Genomic DNA, 12,586 nt, shown 5'->3' with positions numbered 1-12,586 from the left:
ACGACGTCTTGCCAGAATGTGATGATCTCTCAAACAAGGGATCATGCGAGGACGTCGGGCGCGAAGGTGACCCCTATGCAGTCGATTCTGAATTGTCTGGCCACTCACTGTCACACCAGTGTCTGTTTAAAGACGAGCGCTGATCTGATTTGCTGTGATGACACGATTTCTCAAGGCCAAGGTACGGATAAATCGATCCTGGGCTTGAGTTGTCGCCCTTGGTCGATCTGAGCGTGGTCTGTCCTGTACAGATTGTGTATCACGGTATCTGGACCATAGCCTGCTTATGACAGACTGAGAAACATTCATCGTCCGCGCCACAACCGCCTGTGTTGTGCCGATCTGTAGCATGCCAAGGGCACGTAACCTTTCATTTTGGGTAAGCCGACGCATATCAAAATTTGTTTTCTGGTCACTAAAACAATTAAACTGATGTTTCCACCCTGGAATTCAATGCCACAATGACTGTAACATTCAAAGTCAGAGTCGTGCAAATCTTGGGTTGGACCCCCATGATGATCCCAAGCATCACCTGCATTCCATGCGGTAGCTATTGGTGCGTTTGGGCGTCACATGTAACTGGAAATGTTTCTTCTGTTAGGTTCTATAGTGACTTTTTTCGTAGTCATTTGCATATTTTAGTATTATGCCCCCAAAATCAAATATCCCCTACTTTTTTTGAATAGTATAGAAATAGAGCGTTATGGGAGAACATGGCCATGAATAGTCTTGAATAGTCGTGTTGAATAAATCACTTTATTCTATAACTACATGCAAATACAAGCAAATATCATTGAATACAGCCATTGACTAACCTATGGTTGTATTCAATGGCTTGGACACGTACTAATTTTGTCCAGAATGACATCACTTTCAGAATTACGTCAAACTGTAATGACGTCACCACTAGCAACCACAATTTTTGTAAAAAAGGGCGGAACCTATGATGAATTTTAACTTTATTGGTGATTTTGTTTTTGATAATCTGGATAGTACAGTGTATTTTGAGATTTACATGTAGTTCTAGAATAAAAACAGAACTCAATGACCATTAAATAAACTGAGCAGTATTCAATGATTATTGAGTTCTATGTATTTTGTCTTGATGAATAAATAACTTTATCCATGTCCGCTGGTTAAATAAATAGCATTGTTTGTCAGGTAGATGGAATGACCTTAAAATTACATCAAATTAATCACATTACTATTTAAGATTTGGACATTTATATAGCTGTTATATTATAGAGTCAGAGTAAAACTAAAGGTGATGAAGATGATGATATGGGTAGTAATATGAAACAGACTGTATGTGAATGTATATATTTATCAATAGGTCAATGTTGGCCACATACACCAGCTGTTCAAGGTTAGTTTAAATGTAAATTTTGCATCAGATGTTTGTTTTATAGATGTTCATCTCTCAGATTATCAACACAAATTACCACAATGATTTGTTAATTATTGCAACACTTAGCGACGAGTACTTGTCTATTCAACGTCATGCTAGAGTACTACTACATAATGGTGATGTCCTTTGAAAGATATCATGACTTTGGTACAAGATATTTTTGGGGGGCTGGTAGTTTTGATAAGTTTTACAGTGAATTTTTATGTATGTAGAATGACTGATGATGGAAAAATAAAACTTGATGTGGCGCTTGATCAGTAGTGTTCTTAGCCAATAAAATGGATGAATTTGGTATTTATGAATAAAAGCCCCATGTAGATGAATATGAGTACTATCCTGTATTCACTAATACATTATTTCTCTTTGATTTTTTAGAAGAGTGTGAGAAGAAATTTTTAAATCTATTGATAATATCCCTACCTGTCAGTACGTGGAAAGTTCAGTTATCAATCTTAAAGTCATTACAGAAATATATTGAAAGGTAAAGCATGATATGTTTCTCAAATTGAATTTGTCACATGTCATTTGAAAAATCTATGAATACAGAATATTTATTTATGCATAGTTTTGATTTTTTTTTTGATCGACCCATGCAGAGCTGGTCACACTGTATTGTCATCACCACTGTCTGTCTGTTTGTCCATTGGGCTCGTAGGACTAACATTAACATCTGATTGACTGAAATTTTAGACATATTGTTTGTGTTTAAGAGATGACAAAGCTTATCTGATAAATATTGTCAGAGTTATGGCCACCCTTATCTTGTCGACAATATTAGGGGATGCTTATTTCACAGTCCCGAACATCTCGAATTGATAGAATTGCAATCGAGTGACGTGGAATTCAGTCCCATCACAGTTATGTGGTGTGAGTAGATTTGTGACGTAATTAAACACAACGAATATGTTTCGGCTGCATGGTTGGTGGAGATATTTACTTATAACGTTGTATCACGAAATACCCCTTTTCACTCAATTGTCACTATTTTTGGGATTGAGAGAATTCAATTCTGGAATGTTCAATCGAGTACCCCCTTAGAAACTAAAGTTATCATCAGATCGACTTGAAATTTATGCACAGTTCTGATTACCAGATACATAATTTGTTTTATGTTGGTGCTATTAAGCTCATCATATTTAACTATATCTAATAATTACTTCATAGATAGTTTCCCGTGATCACATATGCTCCCATAAAAATGTTACAGTCTTGGACTTCTTGGACGTATATTTCATTACATGGCACTCTATCTTTATCAGTTTAGTTTCAAACTCTGAAATCAACGTCTAGTTGCAAATATGGTATATTAATGGACGTTTTCAGTTGATGTTTTCATGTAAATTATGTGATATTTTTTTGTAGATTACATGTCCTACAGAAAGATTCAATACAATCAACAAATGAAGAAACAAGTGACAATATATCTACAATAATACAGGCTGTTCTTCCATTATTAGGTACATATATCTATAGACTTTTTTATTATCAAAAATTACATGGCAGAATGTTTTAACTTTTATGATCTCTGAAGCACACAAAAATAGAGTTGGGAAAATACTGTTCTATAAGAAATATAACTTGGTTAACTTTGTTATTGGTATTTCAAATAAACAGTAAAGTGAATCTCACATTAATCAATCCATCACCACATTATTTTCAGCAATGGGCTTACTCCTTTATGTGTCCTATTGACAAAAGATGTATCTGTATATCAGTATAATTTCCCTAGATCATACTAAAATGTATAGTTTCTTTATTTTGTTTCAGGGAGTTCAACCAAATATTCAGCTCTTAGAGTCAATGGTTTAGCTATAATAGAAACTTTATTACTTAAACTGACAGGTAATAATACTTTATATAATGTATAAAAATTTGATTGTGGTGGCATATGGCTGTCACCTATGTCAGTCCACCTGTGATGAGAGGCAACAAAAATCCATATATATTTTTTAAAATGAATATATCGCTTGAATATATCTGCATCTAGACGCCCAATTTTAGAATCAAGATTGTTGATGGACGCCACAGTATTAATATTATATAAACCACTCATTATATTAGTGAATGCTTTCATAAACATTGAGCATGACATACAATTGCTGGCAAAGTGTCAGGAATGGAAAATTTATTGGGGTGTGTGCTTAGATTGTCACCAATAGTTTTATCTACATATACTTCAAACACCTTTATTTATTATTGTAATGCATAAAATAAATGTTCTAGAATTTAATTTGCAGAAGCAAAAAGGTAAATATTGGGGGCTCATTAGGCTGCACCGATGTCATCCCTGTCAGTGATTGTAGCAGCCTGGCGAGTGTGGATACATTGCTTGAATCTTAATAATAGTTTTATCCTCTTTTTTTTTTAGAAGGTGGTGCACTCAATCTTACATCCACATCGGATACTGAGGAGTTACTAATAGCAACTAACAGACTTAATGAGGATGGTACATGGGAAGTACGTGAAAAGGCGACTAAAGTGTTACAATTATTAACTGGGAACAAGAGTGGATGAAATAAAGCATGTCTCATATAAACTATTAAATCTTGTGTGGTTGATGTTTTGTCTTATTTGTTTACAGATTAAAATCTGAACTTTGATTTACTTAAAGGATATTTATAATTTTACAATATTCCTTCTGTTAGCTTGATAGCTCAGTGCCATTGATTCCTGATATTAAAATAAGTGCTACTATATACAATTGTTTATATTATAAGGAAAGTTCCTTTATTAAACTATTTATTATAGGTGGCTTATATCTTCTTTATTTATTTATTTGTGGGGGGGGGGGGGTCGCGGTGGCCAAGTGGGTAAGATGCTGGCTCGCTAGCCTAGAGGTTGGGTGTTCGATCCCTGCATTGGCTGAGAGAGTTCATCCCAATTTTTCCAGCATGGTTCCCCCTTGTAAGTGATGCAGGACCTGACAAGGACAGTTTTCTAGTTGTTTGGATGGGATGAAAAACCAAGGTCCCTTGTACACATTGGTGTGCACGTAAAGATCCCTTGACGGTTGGAATTCGATATAAGAGTAGGCCGTTGTGCCACTGTACGGGCAAAATTTCCCTCATAGCACACTGTATGGCGTATGCCCATGTTCATTAGCCCAGTTCGGAGTAGAACGTTAAACCCCATTTCATTTCATTTATTTATTTGTACATGGTGGGGGAAGGGAGGTGAAATTGGCTGATCAAGTGGTCTAACCCTTGTGCTTTAGATTGCAAGGTTGGTCATTGAGTTAAGGGGCATGGTTTCAATACCATGTTTCTATGTGAGACAAGGAGTATTATCATCTGTCCAACATCGTGGGCCGCGCAAACAAAAGATTGTATTGAAAACAGTTGTACAATATGTTAGTCTCAAAATAACCTAGTATGTGTGGAGTTGTTAAACCCCATTTCTCTCTATCTGTGCATACCAGTGTCAACCACAATGCATTCATTTGTGTACATCCGAATGGTGTCACAATGTATATTAAGGGATCATGAGTGTAGTATAGTTCTTGGTAGAGTGATAACAAGGGCAGTAACAAATGGATCTGAATTTGGATAGGATTCATGTTGATGAGTTACTGAATATATACTACCAAAAATCTTAAAATGGCTGACCTGTAGAGCGATCACAAGGATTGGATTGCAGGGGCGATAAATGAATAATTGATGAATATTGATGACAATGAGTCATTGAATAAGCTCCAAAAGATCTCATAGTAGGAATATTGCAATGTATGTTATGTGAGGAGAAAAAATTTGGAACTTTCTGCAGAAATATCCAAAAATCAATAGAGATCATCTTTACCATAATGGCCAACAAGAAAATGAAAGAAAAACCTAGTGAGCATTTAAAACTATTTTTTGAATCATTTATTTTCAATGTGTAGCTGAAGAAACAGTTTTATGAAACATACAACTACCATTAAACACACAGTATCACACCCGTAATTGTTTTTATTTACACAAGGCACATATAATTGAACTAGAATACTGATCATATTTTAATTAACTGCTATTCCTGTGTCAAAATCTCTACACCATCTGAAGTTATTAATACTGTATGCTCAAACTGGGCTGATCTAGACCCATCTGCAGACACAGCCGTCCAGCCATCATCTAATATTTCAATTTCATCACTGCCCTCTGTTATAACTGGCTCTGACAATATAAAAGAAATACTTGAATAGTTTGTTTAAATCGTATAAAACTAACTAACATTAATAACTGTTGTTTAAAATTTTACTAAACAATACAGATTCATCGATGCCTTGTTAACTACTTTTAGTGAATAATATATTCTATTTTTCAATGATACAAAAATTACCTTTGAAGCAATTATCATCATTTGTCAATCTGATTAAAACACAGATCCTATTTCGTTTCGTTTTTATAGTTCAAAATTAAGTTTTACCTGTCTTTACTACACTAGGATCTGGAAGAGTTGTTATGTAACAGGCGTTCTACTTGATGTGAGGAATTAACCAATGAAACAGTCTGTTATGGCGAGTTCTTGGCCTTTTTATGCACTGAACTATGTAAACCACTAGAAACGTCAACACACATTGATTAATCAATGTTTGATGTCATAGGGTCAAAAGCCACTCGTTTGACCCCTGACGTGAACCCCCACTATAACTTGTCAGATCTTCATGTAGTGTAGGTCATCGAAAGTATAAAACACTAAACGAAATATAGATCTGTATTTTAATCAGATTGGTCATTTGTAAATATACTATTCAAAAAAAGTAGGGGATATTTGATTTTTAAGTGTTATTAAAGTCACCTAATGAAACTGACGAAGAAACAAATGACAAAATGAAATGAAGTTCACATTCATCAATTTATTCCAAATGATCGTTAGACTAAGTAAGGCACAGACTGACCATTATAAGGGTAATATGATACCCGGGGTCAAACAGCAAAGTTACCACAGCATCACAACCAAGTCAGTAACGGGTAAATCCTCCTCTGTTTGCCAAACAAGCATTGATCTGACGTGGCATACTCCTAATGAGACGTCTAAGGTCATTTTGGTCCAGATTGTCCCATTCCTGTTGCAACGCAGCAGCAAGTTCTTGGACATTGGCAGGACGTTGTTGACGTTGACGTAACCTCTGTCCAAGCATGTCCCAGACATGCTCGATGGGGGAGAGGTCGGGACTCAGTGCTGGCCAAGGTAATGTGGTGATGTTCTGTTGTTGGAGGTAACCTGTAACGATCCTGGCCCTGTGACATCTTGCGTTGTCATCCTGGAAGATGAAACGGCGGCCATGACGTCGTGCGAACGGCACAACATGGACTGCCAAGATGTTGTCCCGGTAGTACTGGCCTGTAACACGCCCTGCAACAACATGTAAAGCCGTTCTTCCAGCAACAGTGATGCCTCCCCACACCATAACAGAACCACCCCCAAATCGATCATGTCTGATGACGTTAACGTCTTGGAAGCGCTCGTTTCGACGACGCCACACCCTCCTACGTCTGTCCAAAAAATCAACAGTGAACCTTGACTCATCTGAAAACATCACATTGCTCCAGCGTCGATTATCCCAGTGTTGACGATCCCTACACCAACGACGTCGTGCCTGAATGTGATGATCTCTCAAACAAGGGATCACGCGAGGACGTCGGGCGCGAAGGTGACCCCTATGCAGTCGATTCCGAATCGTCTGGCCACTCACTCTCACACCAGTGTCTGTTTGAAGACGAGCGCTGATCTGATTTGCTATGATGACACGATTTCTCAAGGCCAAGGTACGGATAAATCGATCCTGGGCTTGAGTTGTCGCCCTTGGTCGACCTGAGCGTGGTCTGTCCTGTACAGATTGTGTATCACGGTATCTGGACCATAGCCTGCTTATGACAGACTGAGAAACATTCATCGTCCGCGCCACAACCGCCTGTGTTGTGCCGATCTGTAGCATGCCAAGGGCACGTAACCTTTCATTTTGGGTAAGCCGACGCATATCAAAATTTGTTTTCTGGTCACTAAAACAATTAAACTGATGTTTCCACCCTGGAATTCAATGCCACAATGACTGTAACATTCAAAGTCAGAGTCGTGCAAATCTTGGGTTGGACCCCCATGATGATCCCAAGCATCACCTGCATTCCATGCGGTAGCTATTGGTGCGTTTGGGCGTCACATGTAACTGGAAATGTTTCTTCTGTTAGGTTCTATAGTGACTTTTTTCGTAGTCATTTGCATATTTTAGTATTATGCCCCCAAAATCAAATATCCCCTACTTTTTTTGAATAGTATATATATTTGTAAATAACTACCAGTATCAAATAAATTATAACTACACATATTTACATAATAAATATAAAATATTACCTATTGTAAAAGTCATTCCTTCTTTCATCACTGTATCATCTTTATATGACGAATCTGTAAAAAATATTTTTTTAAAATAAGATTTTAAGACAGTACTGCAAATACATATTGTGCTATAATATTTAATGTTTTTAATTTAACAACAAAACACATAGTTATGGAAAACAGCTACTACTGTATTTAAGGCGACGTTTCGTAGAGTATTCTCTCAACGTTATCAAGCTAATACTAATTTAGTTAAAAAAAAGTAGTAGGCCCTATTTCTCAAAATGAGAGATTTCTGGTAATTAGTGCCTAATAAGATTGGGTGCTTGGATGTCAGAATGGTTAAAGCGTTGCATCATATGGTCTGTCACTGAGTCAAGTGGCTAGGTTTCGATTCCCTGCTTGTATGTGACAAGGAGTAGGGTCGCCTGTCCAACCTCATGGGTTTTCTCCGGGTCCTCCGGTTTCCTGCCACTGTTAAAGACCACTACACGCAAGCGAATTATTGAAATAAACTTGAACCATATGTTAGTCCTGAAATGAACTAGTTTGTGTCGAGTGGATGTTAAACCCCATTTCTCTCCCTTTAATAAAATTGTGTACTTCAGTAAAAGAAATCTAAACCTACCAAAGTGAATAACGTCTGGTGGGCCATGAAAATATTCTCCAATACCATGACCACAAAACATTGGCATAACAGATACAGTTTGTCTTTCAGCTTCTTCACTGAAACGAAGAAGGTTATAAAGTAATTAACCATTTCACACTATACATTACTTGCAATCGTCAGGGCCAGGGGCAAAAGTGAGTACCACTCACTCAGCAAATAAAGCTCAAAAGCTGGGTATGAACCCCCCCCCCCAAAAAAAAAAACCCCACCCAAGTAACAGTATAAATAAAATGAAATGGATTTTAATGTCCTGTTCTGCTCCGACTGAGCTAATGAAAGACAGGCTTATGGCATACAGTGTGCCATGAGGGAAATTTTGCCCGGACAGCAGTGTTACAGCCTACCCTTATATTGAATTCCAACTGCCAAGGGATGTTTCATGTGCACGCAATTGTGTACACAGGACCTTGGTTTTTCATTCCATCTTATTGACTATACTTTGTCCCTTGCCTCTGTCCTGCACCACTCTGGGAACTATGCTGGAAAATCCTGATAAAATTTCTCGGCCAATGCAGGGATCGAACTTGGGACCTCCAGGTTAGCAAACGAACGTCTTACTCACTGAGCCACAGTGTCTCCCCAAAATAACAGTATAAAATAGTCATTTAATATTGCACTTCATAGAATGGACAAAAGAAATTCCAGTATGCTAAAAATTGTGCATTCATAGCATTTGCCAATTGTCTGTGATATTAAGGACAGTTGAATCTCTTAAAGAAATATCAGTCCAAAAATGATTAAGCCCCTGTTTGAATTAAAAATCTATCAAGATTCAGGCAATTTTGATAGGGAATGGTCAAGCACTTACTTACAATCTCCACAAAATTCATTCCCTTGAAATAGAGTTTTTGCATTTTCAAGAATATGACTGAAAGAGTCGACCAATCTAATTACAGATGGCAATGATGTTCGAACCTACGCCATTGACTGAGATGTTCTAAAAAAATCCATTGACTTGAAATAAAATTAATTTGATAGCACCCCACATACTCTGACTTAAAAGGTGGAAGACACTATGACTGAAAATTTCTGTGTATCACGTGAACCACAGCTAACCATATTCTGGCAATCTGGAACAGAAATGTACATGTCAAACTTACAGTAGTTTTTTTAATGGACTAACCTGATATGTTTACCAATTTGTGAGAATTTTACACCAGGTTTACAGACGGCAATACCAGCATCTCGACATTTTTTAGCAGCAGACACTAAATTCTGACCTTCTTCATCTACTTGACCAATTAGATATGTTTCTGATAAATCTCCATGGTAACCATTAAAGTATACCTGATCATTAAAAGAAATTTAGAACCAGGCAATATCAAGGTCTTTATTTATGATTTGCCATATCATGACTTACTGTTATACCTATATAAATAATATCACAATTCCTGTTAACTTACTGTTATATCTATAATATCACAACTTACTGTTGTATCTATATTAATAATATCACAACTTACTGTTGTATCTATATCAATAATATCACAACTTACTGTTGTATCTATATCAATAATATCACAACTTACTGTTATATCTATATTAATAATATCACAACTTACTGTTATATCTATATTAATAATATCACAACTTTGTTATCTCTATATTAACAATATCACAACTTGCTGTTATATCTATAATATCACAACTTACGGTTATATCTATATTAATAATATCACCATTGACTAGTTTTCTATCATCAGGTATACCATGACAAGCTACATTATTAACAGATGTACAAACACATTTGGGAAAACCTCTATATAATAATGGAGAGGGATAACACTGTGTCTCTATACATTTATTATATATTATCATATCTATATCTTCTGTCGTCATTCCAATCTGAAAATACAAGACAACAAAATTTTAACTTTGAATGTGATAATACAAATGTGTGATGATAACTCTAATTGACTAGATCATTTATATTGTCTGCAGAGGAGGCCGAATGTTGGACTGAGCTTTCACGATATGTATTTTACCAGGGATTTAAAATCCCTCTAATATATAACGTGTATTAAATTTCATAGTAGAGCGAATGGTCTTTGGATTCTCAACTAGAATTTACTGAGATCGAATCCATGTGCGCCATCAGGATTTTTCAAACCTGGTTCTCATTTGTCCAGGCTGACAAGAAAAGTGTGCCAAGTCATTCAGATGAGGCAAAAAACTACCCCCCCCCACCACCCTTGCTTTGGCAGTTCAGTCCAGGCATAATTCTCCTTGCATTGTACACATGTAGAAATGAATATGGCCATATATTAAAATGACCAAGGAATTGTGTGGATGAGACATTAAACCTCATTCAATCATTACATTTACAATCAAATAAAGTTATTAACAAGTCTGTTACAAGATCTCTTCTTGATCATACAGGGATGCAGAAAAAAACAATCAGATGAAATTTTAAACTTTTCTACTCTAGTTTATCAATGAGTTCATGAATCAAAATCAAAAACTAGCAGTAAATTTATCTACATCTTGTAAAACAATGGTGTTTGTGAGGTATTGGGGGTCACAGTGGCTAAGTGGGTAAGATGCTGGCTCACTAGCCTGGCGGTCGGGTGGTCGATCCCTGCACTGGCTGAGAAAGTTCATTCAGATTTTCCGTTGTGGTTCCCCTTTTTCAGTGCACGTACAAGATCCCTTGACAGTTGGAATTCGATATGAGTAGGCCGTAGTGCCACTGTCCGGGCAAAATTTCCCTCATAGTACACTGTATGGCGTATGCCTGTCTTCATTAGCCCAGTTTGGAGCAGAACAGTAGAACGTTAAACCCCATTTCATTTCATTTTTATGCGGCATGGTACAGAATCTTGTTTTCTACCCACTTGTTTGCAAATGGACATAAATACGGTTATAGAAATTTAAAATGATGTTCATATTTTGTGGCACCCCACATTCAGAAATTTTGATTATCCACTGTGTCATAGCGATTAAAATTGTGACAATATATCCATAAACTTACTTCAAGTTTTGTTTTTGTATAGTTTAAGATATTCCTAGCTAATTTACACACTGCTCTCATTCCATTAATCTGACTAGCGGTTTTAATCTCTATATCCCCTGACTTAGCTTTAACAATACAGCTTGGATCTGTTATATATGGTGGTTTCGGTATATGATCTGGAAATGGTCGGACTGGACTAACTGTATGTGGCATAACCAAGGCTGGAGAGTGATAGCTGGATTTCTTCAACCATGATCGGATGAATCTTGTTTTATTCAGCTTCCAGACATTTCTTAATACACTGTAAGAAGGTCCTGATAAAAAACAAAAAATACTGTTGTAAATATATTGGGGTTAAAACAAGTAAACTCTTGTGCAATTTTATGAATTGACAGTACAGCCCTTTGAGATCTTACAATAAAACCATTGAGGTTAAAATTTGATTTAGTTTGAAGCTCAACATTACGGTCTGTATGGTCTCTACATTGATGAACTTGTTATGATAAAATATATGGTACTGCAGACTGATGACTTATATTAGTGTCCATGGTCTTATAAAGGAAGATATGAGGACTAAAAAGGCTTAAAAGAGAATATATTAAATTAAATTGTTTGCAAATCCAGTGACATGACATAAAGACTTTTGAACAATTAATCCATACCGGAGTTTCGATAATGACATGAGATAGTTATGTAGAAAACATCATTCAACTGATATAAATGTGATGATGTTATATAATTTAAATTATATGTTTCGATCAGAGTAATTATTGTCAAAATAATTCAAAATACAAAATCCAATGCTATCGACAATTATATTTTTGACTCAAATCAAAGAGTTATAGCCAAGCCTACCTGTATTTTATAGTTGATAACATTTATTTTAAATTGATTTGATAAAGATTTAATTACTTTCAGCATGTCATGATCAATTCAATAGCATGCGTCTAATTTTTCCATAAAGCGAGCATCTCTATTTTTAAGCAGCACTAAATCCAGATTTACTTGGACTGATTCGTGTATCGTAAAATAATTCATATACAATTGAATTTTACCCACTTTTCAGCATTGCCACTAAAAATTCAGACGAAATTATTGACTTGTTTATTATTTCTGTGCGTGGAACTTCTGTGACAGGAAGGTAGGACGTAACAACTCTAGTTTCATTTCCACTTCCTGTTTTTGCGAAGACGATCGCTTACGCCCATATAAATATCAATTTTATGTTCACTATTTACTGAAA

At 36.1% G+C, this 12,586-nt stretch overlaps 1 protein-coding gene across 1 annotated transcript; it reads right to left on the bottom strand.

Annotated features, from left to right (window-relative positions):
• Window positions 1-5,253: 5,253 nt before the first annotated feature.
• Window positions 5,254-12,508, bottom strand: LOC126818160 (methionine aminopeptidase 1D, mitochondrial). Its single transcript, XM_056100725.1, has 7 exons — window positions 12,403-12,508; window positions 11,362-11,657; window positions 10,044-10,235; window positions 9,514-9,677; window positions 8,349-8,446; window positions 7,736-7,789; window positions 5,254-5,556 (listed from the first exon to the last, which is right to left on the bottom strand). Exons 1-7 carry the CDS (start codon window positions 12,410-12,412, stop codon window positions 5,411-5,413), a joined length of 960 nt encoding a protein of 319 aa, XP_055956700.1. The 5' UTR covers window positions 12,413-12,508; the 3' UTR covers window positions 5,254-5,410.
• Window positions 12,509-12,586: the final 78 nt, after the last annotated feature.

This window comes from Patella vulgata, chromosome 4 (genome assembly GCF_932274485.2).
Source record: "Patella vulgata chromosome 4, xgPatVulg1.2, whole genome shotgun sequence".
In the NCBI taxonomy this organism is placed as follows: Eukaryota; Metazoa; Mollusca; class Gastropoda; family Patellidae; genus Patella; species Patella vulgata.
The sequence above is the reverse complement of the archived record's forward strand: the minus strand, read 5'-3'. Positions and strand labels throughout refer to the sequence as shown.

Bases quoted from the DNA above. Each gene is read 5' to 3' on its own strand.
- LOC126818160 (XM_056100725.1), bottom strand. The intron at 10,236-11,361 runs GTAAGTTTATGG...TTGTATTTTCAG, and splicing joins ATACAAAAACAAAACTTGAA to ATTGGAATGACGACAGAAGA. The intron at 7,790-8,348 runs GTAGGTTTAGAT...TATTTTTTACAG, and splicing joins ACCAGACGTTATTCACTTTG to ATTCGTCATATAAAGATGAT.